Source organism: Nelumbo nucifera, chromosome 7, assembly GCF_055504915.1.
Source record: "Nelumbo nucifera cultivar China Antique chromosome 7, China Antique-T2T, whole genome shotgun sequence".
In the NCBI taxonomy this organism is placed as follows: Eukaryota; Viridiplantae; Streptophyta; class Magnoliopsida; order Proteales; family Nelumbonaceae; genus Nelumbo; species Nelumbo nucifera.
Window position 1 is genome coordinate 59716254 of NC_142655.1, and position 18826 is coordinate 59735079.

The following is an 18826-nucleotide window of genomic DNA, read 5'->3' on the forward strand; positions in this document are numbered from 1 at the left end:
CATAGCAGCAGGAGTAGGAACATCAACACTCGAGAAGAATGGTACCGACTCAAAGAAAGTGACATCAAAACACACAAAGGACCGATGAAAGCTAGGGTTATAACACTTATATCCTTTCTGGGTTTTGGAGTAGCCAAGAAAGATGCATTTTGTAGCACGTGCATCTAACTTGTCTAGTCTAGGCCCTAAATTCTGAACAAAACAAACACAACCAAAGACTCTGGGAGTAAGAGGGAATAGAGAAAGAGTAGGGAACAAAACTGAGAAGGGGGATTTAGTTCCAAGGATGGGCTTGGGCATCCGATTGATGAGAAAACATGATGTAAGGACAACATCACTCCAAAAATGCTTTGGAACATTCATATCAAGCATAATGGATTGAGTAATTTTAAGTAAGTGTCGGTTCTTTCGTTCAACCACGCCATTCTGTTGTGGGGTATAAGAACAGGAAGTTTGGTGAATTACCCCATGGTGCTCTAAGTATTGTTGAAATGGTGTTGATGTGTATTCTTTTGCATTATCCGAGCGAATAATTTTAATATGAACTCCAAATTGGGTACGGATTTCAGCATAAAACTTTTGAAAAATAGAGAACAATTTATTTATGTCTTTCATAAGATAGAGCCATGTCATCCTTGAATAGTCATCAATAAAAATTACAAAATACATATAATTATTGTATGACACTACTTTATTTGGACCCCAAACATCTGAATGGACTAAAGAGAAAGGACTCAAAACATGACTATCAACTCTAGGACTAAAAGAGACTCTATGGTGTTTCCCAAGCTGACATGACTCACAATCCAATGATGGAAGACGACTTAAAGACGAGACCAATAACTTCAAGGCCTTGAGTGACGGATGATCAACTTTGTAGTGCCATTAGAGAAGAGTAAGAGAGGACTGAAGGGCTACTTTCGGACCACCACCATCAAGATAATACAATCCACCTTTCTCATGCCGTCCACCTATCTTCATCCCTGTCTTGAGATCTTGAAATACACAAGAAGAAGGATAAAAGGTTATAGAACAATTGAGTGACTTGGTTAATCTACTTAAAAGGAAACTTGGGTACATATAAGACATAGGATAAAGATAAGGAGGTAAGATCAATATTATTAACACCACAAATGAGAGAGGTAAAACCATTAACAAGGGTAACTGTTTGGGATGTAGAAGACTGAGAAAGTGAAGTAAACACACCTGGAGTCTGTCATATGATCAGAGGCTCCAGAGTTAATAATCCAGTGTGAGGGTTTGGAAGCCAAACAAGCTATACTTGAATGTGCAAGAGTAGTTGTGTTCTGCTAAGAGGATGTCTAAAGAAACTTCTCATACTTCTCACGTGGGACACTCACCTTTTCCTTCCCAGAAGCACCAGTAGATGTAGAGGGAGTCTGATCAGCTTGTTGGTTCTCACTAACTGTACCACCATCACTAGTCACAACATGATTGGCCCAAGTGTTGGGTGGACTATGTAAGTTGTTAATAGTATGCCCCTCTAATCCATAATATGTGCACCTCCTAGTACCAGTACTTCTTTCTCTACCACGACCTCCATCGTGGCCACCAGTACGATTAGATGTGATTCAGACCAATAAAAAATAGTAAAAATATTTCAGATTATAGCAGAAGAGGAAGAGAAGAAGAAGAAGACAAGAAGAAGAAGAATGGAGAAGTGGGAAAGGAGGAGTTTGATAATCTCCTCTTTCTCCACTCTAATTTTTTATTAATCTTACTAAGGTTACATAATTTACAAGTCTGCCCTTAAGTGGGCGTCCACCTCATCAGCATACTTAGAAAACATAAAAATACTTAATGGCCCAAAAGAAAAGGCCCATTAAGAAATAACAAGAAAGAACTAATCAATAAGATAGTAATAGGCTAGGGCCCATTTAGCGTAGTCTCTCTACACTCATAACACTCCCCGTCAAGTTGAGCATAGATATCAATCATGCCCAACTTGCTTATATAGTGAACCAACTTTCCTTAAGGAACACCTTTTGTCAAAACATCAACCAATTGTTCTTCAGAAGCAATAATTGGCGGACAAACTTCTCTTGAAGCAACTTTCTCCTGTATAAAGTGCCTGTCACTTCTATGTGCTTTGTTCTGTCATGCTGAACACAAGGATCAAAGTATTGGTATCGGACAACTTGGATACGAATACGGATATGGATACACTTAGGAATCGCATGATACAGACGAAAAATATGGAAACGTTTTGATATGCTAGGAAAATGCACAAAAATTCCATAAATACATTAATAATATTAAGTTTAATGTCCAAATAATTATAAATAATATATAAATACATAGGAGCTTTATATTTTTATGATATATATGAAGAAATATATTACAACTTTTTTTTTTGAAAAGGTAAGGTAATTTATTACAACTAATATAGCGAGATGCATAGATATTATGCAATTTTATTGATAGTGCATCAATCAAGAATGTAAGACATATTATATAGATTCTTAGAAATTAATACATGCACAAAGCCATTATTATTTTATTTTCTATTAAAGTCCAAAGCACAAAACATATGTATCTATTCTATTTGAATTACTATTATCAATATTTCTATTTTACTATTTTTATTTTTTATCATTAACAAAAAATCAATTCTCAAATAAATGTTATTATAAAAAATAAATATGTTATTATAAAATGTAATGTATTAATTAATACTTTATAAAACTATATAATCTTAACTTAAGATAAATCGAATCTATTAGAAATTTAAAGATATATATCATATGAAAATTCATAAATTTTAATTACTAAAATAATTATTCCATTATTAATATTTTATTTTATAAAATTTCTAAAATACAAAATTATTTTATTTTTATATAAATGTAGATTAGTGGAATTGACCTATTCAATTAATGTTATATTCTCAAATATTTTGTAAATAATATTTCTATTTTTTAAATAGTAAAGACATTATTATTTAATGCAAATTAAAATATTAATTAATTATTTTTTAAATATTTGAATATACATATAATGTGCAAATTTACAAATTGTAAGTATAAAAATAATTATTCTATTAATAATACTTTTATTTGTATAATTTTCTTGAAATTAAAAATCAATTTTTGGTATATATGTAGATTTGATAAATTATTTATTCCATTGTTCATAAAATACTAATTTTAAAAATTATTCTTTTTAATTTATAGTTGGAGTTGTTGAATATTAGTATATATTATTTATTTGGGTTGTATGTAGACTACTCGACGTTAATGTTGATAAAGGTTAATGTATTTCTTTTATTATCAAAAAGTGGTAAGTGGCTTGGTGGTTGAACATGTTCTCGTCTTTGAGTAACTTTAGTTCTATGTTCGAATCATGCTAGCCTCAATTTTTTTAAGTGAGATGCGGTTTATAATTGTTAGACGAAAGCATGGACGCGGACGCGCGATACGCTGTTGTATCGGTGCGTATCGGATTGTATCGCTCGATACTATACGATACGTGTCGAAACAGTAGCATATCGGACCGGTACGCACGGCTGGCAGGAAAAGTATCTAGTCATGACGTATCCTGTGCCGGTCAGGTCCGATACCGATACGATACGCCCCGTATCGGGCATATCGTATCGATATTTTAATCCTTGGTTGAACATGATTTTGTGCAATGTTGATATCGGCCTGGTTGTCACAATATAACATCATTGGCTTCTTACAGTCTTTGCCCAATTCTTCTAAAAGTGATCTCAACCATTAAAGTTCTGAAACTCCATGGGCCATTGCTCTGTACTCTGTTTCAGTCGAGGATTTAGCCACTACAGACTACTTCTTACTCCTCCATGATACAATGTTCCCTGCCACCATAGCACAATAACCTGAAGTGGACCTCCTATCATCAATACATCCAACCCAGTTAGCATCAGTGTATGCTTCTAGCTTCATGTGTCCATGTTTAACAATCAAGATGCTTTTTTTGGAGTCTCTTTTAGATAGCACAGAACCCTCTCAGCAATTGCTAAATGTGTATCTCTGGGAGAATGCATGAACTGACTAATTGCACTAATTGCATAGGAAATATTTGGTCTAGTCATGCAAAGATATAATAACTTCCCAACCAGTCTCTGGAACACTACCCTATCAGTCAACAGTTTACCATCAGTAGCTGATAGCTTATGATTTAGGTTTATAGGAGTGGAAGCTAGTTGAGCACCTAGTTTGCCAGTCTTTGCAAGAAGATCAAGAACATACTTACGTTGAGAAATGAAGATACCATCCTTGGACTTGGCAACTTCAATTCCCAAGAAATATCTGAGTTCACCCAAGTCTTTAATCTCAAACTTAGTGTTAAGAAATCTTTTGAGATGAGTAACTTCCTGAGTATCATTACCAATAACCACAATATCATCAACATAGTCAATCAGAAGGGTCACTAAGGAATCTCTCCTCTTAACAAATAGGGTATGATTTCTGAGTTTGTGTGTACCCAAAAGTAACAAGGGCAGCCTGAAATCTGTTAAACTAGGCTCTAGGAGATTACTTAAGGTCATAAAGGGACTTCTTCAGTCATAGTTTTCAAGGCGTGTAGGCGACATTGGGGCGCCTAGTCGCCTAGGCAATAAAAATTTTATAATATGAAAAACTGACTTTTGGCTAGTTTCCTAGTTTTCTATACCATTCAACATGTATGTTGATTGAAAAATAGCAATTCTCTTTATTAAGAACATTAAATTTCCTTTAAAAATGTGGCAAATCATCACATCTAAAAGATAAAAATCTTTTACATATATTACTTTCATTATTTTCAAAAATAATACTACTATGATAAGTATTTAATAGAGCAAATTCATATTAATTAGCAGCTAAAGAAGGTTATTAACTTTATATGATAAATATTCAAGATGGAAAGTAAAATAGAAAAAAAACAAGTATTGAGTTTTTGTTTTATTTAATTAGAGGGAGAATAGAAAAAAAGAACTTTATTATTCTATTTCTTTTCTTTTCTTTTCTTTTCTTTCTTTCTTTCTTTTTTTTTTCTTCTCAAAACCCTTTGATCTTTTAAATTTCAATAGTAAAACATTAAAACAAAATATAATTGATATATATATACATGGTTCAAAGTATTGATACGATACGCTCGATACGATGTATCGTATCGTATCGTATCTTTTGAAAAAGATACGGTCCGAATTGCTTGTTTCCAGGTGTTTCGGACCCCCAATTTTTTTAAATAATAAAAAGCATGTTAAAAGCTTTCCAAAAATCCAAAATGTGAAGAAAAACTAAAAAAAAATAAAGTTTCGGCCGTTTCTAAGTACCGATACGATACGACCAAAACTCTAGCATATAATAAAATGTACTAACACATACAATAATAAGATACATCAATATAAATGATATTATAAAAGGCACCCGCCTTGTTAGTTTTGTCGCCTAGGCGGGCACTTAATCGCCTAGGTGGGCGCCTAGTCCCCTATAAGGGCACCTAGTTGCTAAAAGTCAAGGCGTTTGGGCGAGGCACTCAGCCAAGGGTGCCTAGTCGCCTAGGCGACGCCTTGACAACTCTGTCTTCAGTTTACAAACCTTCCCTTGCATCTCCTTCCTATACACCCTTGGAGGTAGAGACATATAGACCTCTTCTTGTAGGTCCCCATTCAAGAAACCATTTTTTAGCATCGAATTGATGAAATTGCTAATCAAAAGTAGCGTCTAAAGATAGCAAAACTCAAACTAAAGTCATTTTGGCCACTGGGAAAAAGTCTCCAGGTAATCGATACAATACATCTGAGTGTATCCTTTAGCAACCAAACGGGCCTTAAATCTTTCAATAGTACTATCTGAGTGATACTTGATAGTGAAAACCCACTTATTTTATTTGTTAAATAATATAAAATGAAGTTTTGAAAAGAAATAAAAAAATGTGGGGTAAAAAGTATCGATACATCCCTGCCGACACATTGGGGTGTCTCGGTACTTTAAACTAGAATTGGAAGTGCCTCAACTGAGGGTTTAAAGTTTCTGATTTGTGGGTTTGCAGGTCATTTTCAAAGTCCAAGTGTTGACCTTAGTGTATTGGTTCATTTGGACAATTATATGTGCCTCAACTGAAGGGTCAAAGGTTTCTGATTTGTGGGTTTGCAGGTCATTTTCAAAGTCCAAGGATTGACCACTAGATCATACTGGTTGTGTGGTCCAATGTAGTAGAGTGTATTGGTTCATATTTGGTCCATGATGTATCGGTAATTAGAGTTATAAAGGTTTCCTAGTTTAAATGACTTTTTATCAAGACTGTTGGGTGGTGCTAAAAGATGATTTGTGTGATGTCTTTCAGGAATTTGCAAAAAATTGCTTTGTAAGTCCTAGAGCATATCAGATTCTAATTGCGAATGAATGTGTGGAGGGATGAAAAAATCTAGGCAAAGAGGCTTTGTTTGCAAATTGGACCTTGAAAAGGCCTATGACTTGGTAGATTGGCAGTTCCTCTCAGAGATGTTGAGGAATTGTTCTTTTGGGGAGAGATGGTGTAGATGGATACTTGGGTGTGTTAATACCTGCCACTACTCAATCTTGGTTGATGGTGTAGTAAAGGATTTCTTTCTAGCTTGCAAGGGTATTAGGCAAGGGGATCCACTCTCTGCGTTTCTCTTTACTTTAGTAGCTGATGTGTTTGAGTAGAATCATTGCTAAGGCCGACAAGGAAGAGATCATTAGGGGTTGGAGAGTAGGAAGGAAAAAAATCCCAATCACCCATTTCAGTTTGCAAATGATTTGATGATTTTTTGTGAAGGAGGTCTTTGTGAGAAGGTATCAAATTTGAAGAATTTAATCAAAGGTTTTGAAAGAATCTCTAATCTGAAAATAAATTTGGAAAGAGATGCATGATGGGTATTAGTTTGGAGGATAGGGAGGTCAAGGCTATTGTGGGGTGTCTTGAGTGTTCCATCTCTTCTTGGCCTTTGTCCTATTTTGGGCTTCCTTTAGGGGGAAACCCTAGGGAGAGTATATTCTAGACCCCAATGCTAGAAAAGTTTGAGAAGAGATTAGCTTCTTGAAAGAAGAATTTCATTTCTTTGGGTGGTAGGATCACATTAATGAAAGCTACATTGGCAAACTTACCCACTTTCTATCTATCTTTAGGAAACCACCTAGGGAAGCTAGGAAGTTGGAGCAATTAATGAGAGGCTTTCTTTGGGAACCGGGACAAGGGAAAAATGATTATTTGATTAAATGGGATATTGTGTGTCGAAGGCTCGAAGCAAAGAGTAAGGGGGTTTGGGGATAGGGAGGGTGGTTCAAAAAAATAAGCATTGTTGGGGAAATGGCTTTGGCATTGGTCATTGGAGAGCGAGTTAGCATAAAGCGGTGTAGAGCATTCATGGCATCTCATAGGATGGGTGGGGTGCAGGTGTATCAAGGTGGGCTAATTTGGCAGCACTGTGGAAGGCCATCTACAACATCATTCCTTAGTTTCTCAGGTTTGTTAGGTACGAAGCTTGTTTTGGTTCTGTCCAGTTTTGGGAGGATATTCGGGTGGGAAATACCCCCTTAATGGACCTTTTCCCTGTGTTGTTCTCCATTTCATTGTTTAAAAAGAGGTTGTTTTAAAATTTGTCTCACCCTCGACAACACCCTTGGCTCCAAATTTGGATTTTGGTTTTCATAGGGTGTTAGGGGATGCTGAAATTGATTCTCTATGACTCTATCTAATTTGCTTTGCCTCCTTAATCAGGTTTGTTTGTATCCTTCCAAGCCAAACAAAAGGGTGTGGGTCCCTCATTCTTTAAGTCCATGTCTCAGTCTTCCATTTAGTAGATAATAGTTTTTAAAACTTCTAAATGTACAACCCAAAAACACAATTAATTAGACAATCTCAACCCTTGATGAGCTAGCTGACAGATATAGTTAAAATAAGAGCTGACTTTCCTTTTCTCAAACTATGGACCCTCATCTTGTTTGTTGCATTGGATTCTTAAATTCATTTTTGGTTTTGTACATGCAGGGTGTGGTTTGGGGTAGAGGTGTAAAGTGAGGCATGCTGGGCCGACACGGCACGGCCTGCACAAAGTGTGGGCCGTGCCGTGCTGGCCCGTGGGCCGTCACGGGCCGTGTCGCCCTCCCTAGTGAAAAGTTTGGGGGTTGGCCCAGCATGGCCCACGGCCCAAGCCCGTGGGCCAAGCCTTGGCCCAAGTCGGGCCATGGATCGGGCCAAAGCTATTTTTGCCTATTTATTTAAAAAAATTGAAAAAAAACTTAAAATGTTAATTTTATATGAATTTTGATGTATACAATTGCTTATATATACAATAATTAAATCAATTGGTATGATAAAATTGAAAACAATTGTTTATTTTATTAATATATTATATACTATATATTATTATATAATTATAATATATATATCGCTTGGTCGTGCTGGCTCGGCCCGGTCCGCGGACCTAAAACCGTAGGCCCAGCACGGCACAAACCATCGTGTTGGGCCTGGCATGGCCCGCGTGCCATCGTGCCAGGCTGGTCCAAAGTTAATTAAAAGGCAATGAAAGTTATAAAATCATTATTTTTTATGTGAGAAATAAGAATTTCAGACCCTAACATAGACTTGTTCGGGCTTGCCTCGAGGGGTGTGGTACAAAGGCAACTCATAGAATCAAGAATGCAATATGTTTTACATCACATTAGCTACTTGAAGCTATGCAATTAAGGAGAAAAAGAGATTGTGGGTTTTACATGCTTGAAAATGCTTTATATGTTTGCTTTTATTTTTAAATTTTCATTTGAATATGCTTTACATGTTATGTTTATGTATTTTAATTTTAGATAATAGGTTTTTTAAAACATTTATTTAAAATTTAAGTTTATATTTTTTATTAACATTATGTTTAATATTTTTTGCTTTAAAATTTTTTTTGGCATTTTTTTTGAAAATTCTCCCTTTTTTTTTGATTTTTTAGCCTTTTTTTGTAATTTTGTGCCTTTCTTAAAAAGGCGTACGCCTCGCCTTGCACCTCAGGCGCAAATTGGCCCTTGCGCTTTTAAAACACTGGTTCAAAGTCAGGCCATTTACACCTCTACTTTGCGGGGTGAAGGGGTAGTGGCAACATTATGCATTACTTGTTGGTTACATAATAGGAATTTCTTTTTATTAAGTTTTGTTTATCTCTTCCTAGCACTTTTTTTTTTTTTGATAAATCTCTTCCTAACACGTTTCACAGGTAATATTTTACCCTCTGATGTGCTTCAATGCACATTTTTTGCTGTTTTTACCATCTTCCCTTTTCATCAATAGTGGAGTTGTTTAATACAACTTCTGAGTTTCATTGATAAGGAACATCTTGCCCTATTTTCAGCCATGGTTTTTATGCACTTAATTGTTTAAATCTATCTCCATTGCTATGGTTTTTTAGTAGTATATTGTTTTATGGAGTCTACTCTTGCATGGTCCCCCTATAGCCTGAAAAGAATTTTAATATGGAATTGGTTATAGAGGATATATTATTTTTTTCTGTTGGCCAAGTGACTGATTTATTATAAAATTTCATTGGTCAGGTCCTATATGAAATAGAAGAGAAGGCTGCAGTGGTTTTGGATGAACGAGGTACATGATGGCATATTAAAGATAATTGGTGTTCTTTTTGCCTTGTGTATTTTGCATATTTTTATTTCCTTCTGTGTTTTGCATTCTGTTAGCGATGTGTGATATTCCTAGGATTCATTTCGTTTTTTGGGGTGGTACACAGGTTCAATTTTTAGTGTTGGAATGCAACAATTTTTGTTAGTATCTTTCATCTGGGTGCTAGTATGGTAAATTGTGAAATAGGTTATTTATTTAGGAGTTGCATTTTTCCTCAGGGTATTAAAAACGTATTGACTAATCTAGTCAGAACATCTTGGCATGTTTGGATTCTTAATGATAAATACAAATGTTACACCTCTGAATTTTTGGCTCTGTTGGCGGTATATATCCAAGCCAGATGCAAAATTTATACTTGGTTTAGATTCACAAGCTTTTTTTTTTGTAACTATGTTTTGCATCCCTTGATGCCATATTTGTATTTTCTCTCATTTGCATTCAATGGCAGTGCAAATTTTGCATTAAAATTTGTGCCATGTGCCTCTTAAACAAATGGCCTTTCACCTGTTTCATTTTTCCTTACATAGAGTGGGGATTACATTTCACTAACTAATTTTCTCATTAAAGGAACAATACAAAGTAAAACCGCAAACAGGTAAACTAGAATTTTCATTCAGTCCATTTTAATCCTCATACTTATGCACTATTGCAAATGAAATTTACACTACAAGAAAACACAACTTTAAGAATATAATGGATCTAGTGCAAAACTTGATCTTAACTGTTATATTTGGCCCTATAGGAGTTGGATACTCTTTGAGGTAGAATTATTTCATTATCAGATGGGTTTGTCGGGATCCATCTTTGGGTTATGGCAACCTTTCTGTAGATATATACTCTAAAAGTAATTATAAAATGGATGAGGTGGGAAATCGGTGGTCAATGGAAGCTAGGACACCACATTAAGGAGGTTAGATATCGTGCTACTTATATGGAATTATGGATACCTTATTCTGCCTTGTGTGAAGATCAGCTAATTCATTTGCTGGTAAAGTTGTAAATGATGGGGCAGATAGACAGGCTTTGTACTGGGGGTGCTTGTGCCTGGTGTGCTTTGCAACTCAGCCTAGGCGTGCACCTTTTTTATTTTTTGTGCTTTTTGTGTTTTTGAAGCATGGACCTGGCTTAATCGAGCTCCTTGAGGCAAAGCCCAAACAAACCCATGTTAGGGTCTTCAATTTTTAACTACTTGTACATAAATAATGATTTTATAATTTTATTTACAATTCCTTGCCTCTTAAAGATTGTCTTATATTAAGAAGAACGAATGAACAATGTTAGCGAAAATGGGGGATCTACTCATCTACTCTACTTTGGCGAGCGAGCAAAGCAAGCTCACCAGTGCAAGCTGAGGCAAGGTGGTGCACCTTTAAATAAGTTTTATATGTTATATATGTATTTTATTTTTAGTTAATATTCTTTTTAAAGCATTTAGTTTTTAATTTAAGCATGAATTTTTAATTAATATTTGCAAGCTTTTTGATTTTTATCAAAATTTTATACATTTTTGAAAATTTTGTGCCTCATTTCTAAAGGGCATGCACCTTGGGCCCAAAAAGACCCTTGTTCTTTTAAAAAACTAGGAGACTCCCATACACTAATAAATTGTTTGGTGACGTTTCATTAACATGGCAATGCTGTCATGTGTTGAGAGAAGTCAGGAAATTGGTAGAATATGTACAAGCTCAGTTCCAATTGATGGCAAGGGAAGAAGATAGACCATATCTATTGCTTAGCAAGAGGCCATCCGTATTGGGTGTAAACTTTGATACTGATGTTACATGGGTTTTAGATTGGTTAATAAGCGTGTAAGTCTGTAAAGTAACAGTATTTCAACTGCCATCTATTTGATAAACTATGACCATGTCTGTGTCCCTTTTTATTTACTGACAATGTACTAGAGTAATCTTGTTGTTAGATTTATTTGGTGTTACTGCATTTCGGATTTGATTTTCTTTTATTCTTTTTTTTTGTTAAAGTATATTTCTTTATACTTATCGCATTATTCACTTGTGCAGCGGAACATGAGAGAATGGTTGAAGCATATTTTCTCATGAATAAGAAATTGCAGGAGTCGCTTCCTATGCAGTCTAATCTAGAAAGAACCATCCAGGAATTAAAGGTATAAGATCCTTGCTGTTTTTCTTTTAAAGGTTTATAAGCCTCTTCTCTATAATTATGTTTAACAAAGTAATTTCTTAGGCTGACTTAAGGAGAAGGGAACGTGAGTATGGTGCAGCAGAGAAAGAGATTAGTGACCTTCAGAAACAGGTAAATGATTATGCATGCGTTTTCCTGATTTCTTGTGATATGTCTTTTGTTGATTCCTAATAAAATTGTTCTGGTTCTCTTGTCATTGTTGTTACAGGAGTGTTGCCTCATTTTATCACCCAGCTATTTTGTAATGGCACTATAATATATTTTTATTTTGTATTTTAGATATTATAGTAATATAGTAGACATAATTATACTAAATTATTCATTTTGTTGGCTTAAATTTTAGTTTTTTATTTGTTAGGGTTCAATCATCACACTTGTTAGTATATTCTGTGTTAAACCCTTGAGGAAACTTGAACCGATAAGCTAGGAAGAACTTGAAATTTTGTCCAATCAACACATTTTTCTTCTTTTTCTTCTTTATCGTTTCTTTTCTTCTTTTCTTAGGACAAAACAGGGGCTCAGCCCCTTTATTTATGATTTTTTTATTTCTTCATTTTTCTTCTTATGAATGTCTTGATTTTGTATGTTTTAAAATGAATTTTATACCTTTTTATGAAGATTATTGATAGCAACTAGTGCAAGATGATTGCTGGTAGCTTGCTGATTAAAAGAAAAGATGATTGCTGGTAGCTATGGAACCTAGGGAGCTAGTCTAGGATTCAGGGATTTTTATTTTGAGAAAACCCATTGCCCAGGTGAAAGGTGCCCTCTATTGCCTAGCCTGGTCTTGCATTGGCATCTTGAAAACTATGATTGCCATTCAATTTGGGAGCCTGTGGACTCTGAGAGAGGTTGCTTTGTGCAAAAAAATGCCATAGGTTAGGTCTGTATTCACTCCTCCCTCCCAAGACACATGATAAACTGGACCAATATTAAGTAATGGCCTTTTTTTTCCATTTTTGTTAAAGGAGGCATTGCCATCTATTTATAGGTGACTGCATTAAATCTGTTGTGAAATCCTTTCCATGTCAGCTCCAAGATTCTACATTCTTTACTACTTGATCCCCTCTTCTTTTATTACCTGCCAATTTTATATGCATGGATTCAATTTCATTCCCTTTTTCTATGGAAATGAAGTTAATACAGTGCTTTATATACATGTACATATGTTTAATGGATGTTTTGATTTGAAGGTGATATGAATTAGAGGTGTTTATTCACTGAGCAGTGCATGTAGCCTGAATATTCTATAATAAAACAGCTATGAATTCTGATTTGTTTAACTCTTTGCCTTTTGGAATTATGAATTTACTGTAGATTTTTTTGCAATACTTTGCAGCAAAATGCTTCTGACCTCTTGTATTTTCATTGGAATACTAGTATTTTATATGACTAGTCTCTCCAGATAATCATAATATATTTTTTCTTGGGAAAAATGTGGCTCTTCTCCTTATAATAAAAATATGTGGAGGTAATGGTGTCTGCATCATGGCTATATTGATATACAATTTGTTTACAGTGAGATGAGACAATTATCTAATTTAAACATCTAAGCTTATGTATATCACCTGTATCTGTGATAACATCAATGCGGGGACTTCACAATTATGATGATAGTAATGCCATGCCTTTACCACACAGCCTATAGTGGTCTTATTTGCCAAGTTCACTATTTCAGGTGACTGTTCTTCTCAAGGAATGCCATGATATTCAGCTCAGATGTGGATCTATTGGACAAGCTTATGCTGATGAAGTTGCTAATGCTCTAACTGTTGGAATGACTGATGAGTCGGATGCGGAGAAAGTCATTTCAGAGCGACTTGTGAGCAAGACATGATTTATTGTTTTGAATTTTATGTGATTCCCCTTGGATGAATAGATAATGTACCCTAAGACCTTACTTTTGGTGAAACTGTTGAAGCAGTTGACTTTTAAGGATATAAATGGATTAGTTGAGCAGAATGTCCAGCTTCGAACTCTTGTACGCACTCTTTCTGAAGAAAATGAGAAAATAGAAACAGAGTTACGGGTAACTCAACAGTCCTGTTCTACATCTAATTGTATCTTTAAGTTTATTGTTCTTGATCTAATTTCACCCGTAAATTATAGTTAATGTTTTGCTTGTTGCTGGTTGTGAACATAAAAGATCTTGTGCTTTTGGTTACATTAGTTTTTTATTGAAAACTTGATTAACCTGCATTATATAGTCATTGAATAAGCTGGGACTGCGTAATTGGGATTGTAGGGCAAATTTGAAATGGAGCTCCAAAAGCAAAATGACGAGGCTGCTTCTAAAGTTGAAACAGTGTTAAAGAGGGCAGAGGACCAAGGGCGTATGCTAGAATCACTTCATAGTTCTGTAAGTCTTTTGTGAACATTATCCTGTTTTTCCTTCTGTCGACTAAAATCAAGTAATCTACACAACTTGTTCCAACATTATGGGGTTGTCTTTATGACTTCTGTTTTCTCTATTCTATTCTATTCTATCAAGTGCCTTATCCATTGTTAAGTTGTGAGCCTGCAAATCATTTGTCACTACTACCCATGTCCTTTTATGCCTGCCCCTTACTATTTCAAGGTTTAACATGCAATGGGTCTTATCCTGTTTTTGTTTACTAATAACAAATCTTCTGGTTGTTGTTGGCTTGGTCCCCATTCTACTTCAATCAAAGTTCAATTTAAGATGGTTCGGTGTTGGAAGCTTCCATAAATAAGATGTTTTTGTTCTTGTTATGATGATTTTGCCCCACTTCTAATATCTTCTAGAGTGAATGAGGAAAAGAGAGTAGTCTTGAGTCTTGACACAATGAACCTCCAGTAACACCACATCTTCCATCACAGACTCCTTAGAGTGTGACTTTGTATGAAGAACACGTGCATTTTTTTGGGCTCTCAAACTGCTATCTTAGAACATTACCATATTAATGCCACAATTATCCATAACCCAATGAAGAAAAGGAGTGAAAACACAATAATCAAAATACAGGGCCATCCAAAGAATTAATTGAATCCCCATCCAAACGCTTATCAAAATCAGGTTTGGAATGAAAACCTGTGATATTCCTATAAAAAAAGGGAAACCTGTGATAGCTAAATGGGGGTTGGCTGAAGAATTTACCATCCTCATAACATCCTTTAGGCTCAGTTTGGAAGGAGTGCAAATGCAAATATGTAGAGTGCAAAATCTTATATTTTGTATGTATTTGCACTGTTCATATTTGTATTTGTACTCTTTCCAAACTGAGCATTAATAGCAGCACATTGCTCGATGGTGTTCAAGCTTCTTTGCACAAAACTAAAACTGACAGTTAATAGCTGCACATTTTAATTCTTTGAGGGTTTCCCTTTTTTTATAGGAAGAGGAAAATGTGCTGTTTAGGTAAAATTTTAAGTTCTTCCTTACTAATTAGTTCAGGTTTTAAGTCTTTGAGGGTTCAATACAGCATTTAGCAATGTTTGTGTTGATTAAACCCTAATAAATAAGAAAATAATAAAAAGAAATTAGTATATAAACACAAAATGATTATTTTAGTTTAATAATGTCTATTTTATAGTTATAATTTTAAAAAGTAATGAATAAAAAAATATTTTATAGTAGGAAGTAGAAAACTGCTTGGCAATTAGGCGAGGCGAGCCTCAAAGGGCGCCTTGTTGCCTAGGCGTCGCCTTGACAACTATGATTCTTTGTATTTCCAAATTACAGTTTCAGGTTCCTTCAACCACCCTATTACCAGCTTAGAGTCACCTTCAATTAACAGTCTATTATAATTTAAATCTATAGCAATTTTTACTCCTTGCAAGACAGCTTGGAACTCTGCAAAAACCGAGTTCCCTACACCAACTGGACCTGAGAACACAGCAAAGTTCAGTTTGATGAATCCTTCATCTGGTGGTTTCCAGCCCACAACAGGTTTAATCCTTGTAGCAGAACTTCTAGTTACAGCTTCCAAATTTCTCCACATATCGTCAGAGGAAAAATCAGAAATAACTTTATAGACTTGGCCCTCATTAAAGCTTTTGACAATCTTTAGCACAAACCATGTCTATGGGGCAAGTTGATATGAAGATCTTTTAAGCATTTCATGAATTGAAGACAGTTGCATTTGATCAATGCTTTCTTACCTCCAAACTAGTTTCCTCCGTAAAAGCTGAGGCTTCTATCTACAAAGGAGAGAAGGCTGAGCTTTGGCCAATGGTTTGAGATGGGTCTAGGTAGGTCCTTACATGAACTCCTGCCAGGATCTCCACGGTCCATAGAGGAGAGGATCTTGTCTAATTTGGAACAAATAGGATTTGCTTGAATATTGGACCAGGTGAAACGAGCCTGAAACATGTGAAATTCTTTAAGTTCACATGTATTGATGTACCAATTGCACATCTTCATGTGATCGGTGATTCTTTGGTTTGGATTATTTGTTTCATGAGAATATCTAATTACATGAAAGCCTCCCTTTGATCCCTAGGATTCTCCCATGGTTCTCTAATGGCGAACTTTTTCCCACAACCCCTTCCTTGTTATCATTTGATCCTAATCACTAGTCCTACTAATTACTCTACCACTTCATAGCACTTCAGTTTTACATTAAGATTAAACCTTCTGATGCTCAAAATAAACAGAAATCAAAAACCTTCCCCTCCCATCCTGTATATCCTTATACATCCTGTATAAGATGTATCTCTTACACATCCTGTATGTCCTTCCCCTTTTTTTGTTAATGAAAGTTAACCTTCCTTAAAAAAAAAAAAAGAAAAAAGAAAAATTAATCCTTCTGATGCTCCCCATGATGGAAACATTTTTTTTTTGATAAGTAAATAAATCCTTCTGATGCTCCCCATGATGAAACATTTTTTTTTTGATAAGTAAATAAATCCTTCTGATGCTCCCCATGCTGCCCCTTGCTTGGCTAGACAATCCGGCATAGAGTTTGCTGATCTCCTCACCCATTGTATTCTTACACATGTGTTTCTTGTCAGAATCTTAAACTTCTTAATTTCATTCCTGAAACACCAAACTACTGACTCTGGGTTCTGCAACCGGCTTATTACTACCTTGGAGTCACCTTCAACTATTAGCTGTTTCACCCCTAATTGAGCTGCAAACTGTACACCTTGCAGGGCAGCTAGTAATTTTGCTCTAGTAGAATCTCCCACTCCTAGAGGACCTGAGCAGAAAAGTACCATATTTTCAATTTCATTCATCAAAACCCCACCCAACCTAGAGGGGCCTGGGTTACCTTGACTGCTTCCATCAAAATTCAGCTTCAAGAAGTTTTCAGGAGGTGGTGTCCAGCTTGTTTTTACTCTAACCTTGGAAGAGTAATAACTTGCAACTTCTGCCCAATTCTTCCAAATTTCATTAAAGGAGAATTGGTGGAACAAGTCCAAAGATTTCAGCCAATGGATAACCCTATTCATGACACAGTCCTTAATCTCATGATGGTTTCTTTCCTTCTCTTGGAAAATTCTAGCATTCCTTTTTTCCCAAGTTGTGAAGCTATTGCACACCTCTACATAATTTTAACTCTTTTCTGTTGCCAAACAAATAGAAGGATAAAATAGCACCCAAACAGAGAAAGGAGCTAACCCCATAACTTTGAAGTAAAAGAACGAGAATTTACTAATTTTAACGGTCCTCACTCTTCTAAGATCTGCAAAGGATGCACGATGCACCAGTTAGGAGAAATACAAAGGTAAGGTCTTCTCTTTTGTAGATTATCCAAAGTTCTTACTTTCCCAAAGTACATGTCCAAACAAAAAACCATAACCTTAGGGGGAATAGGCTTGCACCAAGCTCCCTTAAAAGGGAAGACCAACTGATGGTTAAAGTGGCAAAGGGATTTGAAAAAGCAGAAGATGACCCTTTTGACCGAGGTGTCCAAATTCTTTTGTTTGGTTTAGAAGAGTTCAAACAAACTTTCTCAAGAAGGCTCAACAAACTAGCTAAACACCTGATTTCCTCATCCCTTAAACCTTTATGGACCCAAAATCCCAAGTTGGAGTCCAAGGAGTTTCAACGAGGAGAAAAATTTGGAAACACCTTCTTTTTTGTACTGAGAAACAGAGAATAAGGAGGGGAAGAAGATCTTCATGGTGACATCTCCAACCCAAGTATCCTCTCGAACAGAGTTGCCATCACAGATATCATACCTGATATAACTGAGGAACAAAGGAAGAATGCTGTGCACTGCCTTCCAAGGGGTTGCCATAGTTGCTCGGCTTGGTACACCAACATCCCTTCCATTCTTTGAGCATCCGTGAATGCTTCCAATCACCTCATGCCACAATCTCTCTCTCTCTCTCTATGGGCCACCTCCACAGCCTCTTCCCTAGTAGAGCTGTATTTTTCTGAATTAAGTTCTCTAAACCCAAGCCCCCTTCCTTTTTACTCCTACAGACCACCTCTCACTTAATTAAGTGATCTTTCCTACTTTACCCTTGTTCCCAAAGAAAGTCTCTCATTAATTTTTCCAACTTCTTAGCTTCCCTAGTTGGGATCCTAAAGACAAAGAGATAGTATGTTGGTTGGTTCACAAGTGTAGCACTAATTAAGGTGAGTCTATCCCCCAAAGAAATGTAGTTCTTTTTCCATGAGGCCAATCTCTTCTCAATTTTTTCTACAACTGGGCACCAAAACCTACTTTCCTAAGGATTTGCTCCTAAAGGAAGCCCCAAATAGGTTAATGGCCAACTTCAAAAAACACTCTAAGCACTCTGTGATAGCCTCCACTTCTCTTAGCTGCAAGTTGACCCCTGCCATGCAACTCTTTTCAAAATTGATTTTCAAGTTAAAGATACTTTTGAAGCTTCTAATCAACATCTTTAAACTTCTCGCCCTCTCAAGATCATCTCCCTAACAAAGGTTTAAGATATCATTTGCACATCAACGAGCTAAAGTGAAAGGAAAGGTGAGAGAGGGTCCCCTTGCCTATTACCCCTGCTACCTGAGAAAAAAGTCTTTCTTCTCAGAATTGAATAATATCTAATTTACACACAAGGCTTTGTGTGTAAACCTTGATTCGTAGACAACTCCTCCCACAATTCATTTCTTTCTCTATAA

The 18826-nt window shown here is 35.7% G+C and overlaps 1 protein-coding gene across 4 annotated transcripts in view; it reads left to right on the plus strand.

Annotated features, from left to right (window-relative positions):
• NUA (nuclear pore anchor) overlaps nt 1-18826 on the plus strand; it is an 87339-nt gene that overhangs the window by 22619 nt on the left and 45894 nt on the right. For 3 of the 4 annotated variants that reach the window (XM_010262511.3, XM_010262513.3, XM_088892038.1), the window contains exons 12-17: nt 9525-9573; nt 11628-11731; nt 11812-11880; nt 13448-13591; nt 13691-13798; nt 14015-14128. In XM_010262511.3, coding sequence (XP_010260813.1) covers nt 9525-9573; nt 11628-11731; nt 11812-11880; nt 13448-13591; nt 13691-13798; nt 14015-14128 — 588 coding nt within the window. The remainder of the gene's footprint in view (nt 1-9524; nt 9574-11627; nt 11732-11811; nt 11881-13447; nt 13592-13690; nt 13799-14014; nt 14129-18826) is intronic. The other variant, XM_010262512.3, reaches the window with a different exon arrangement.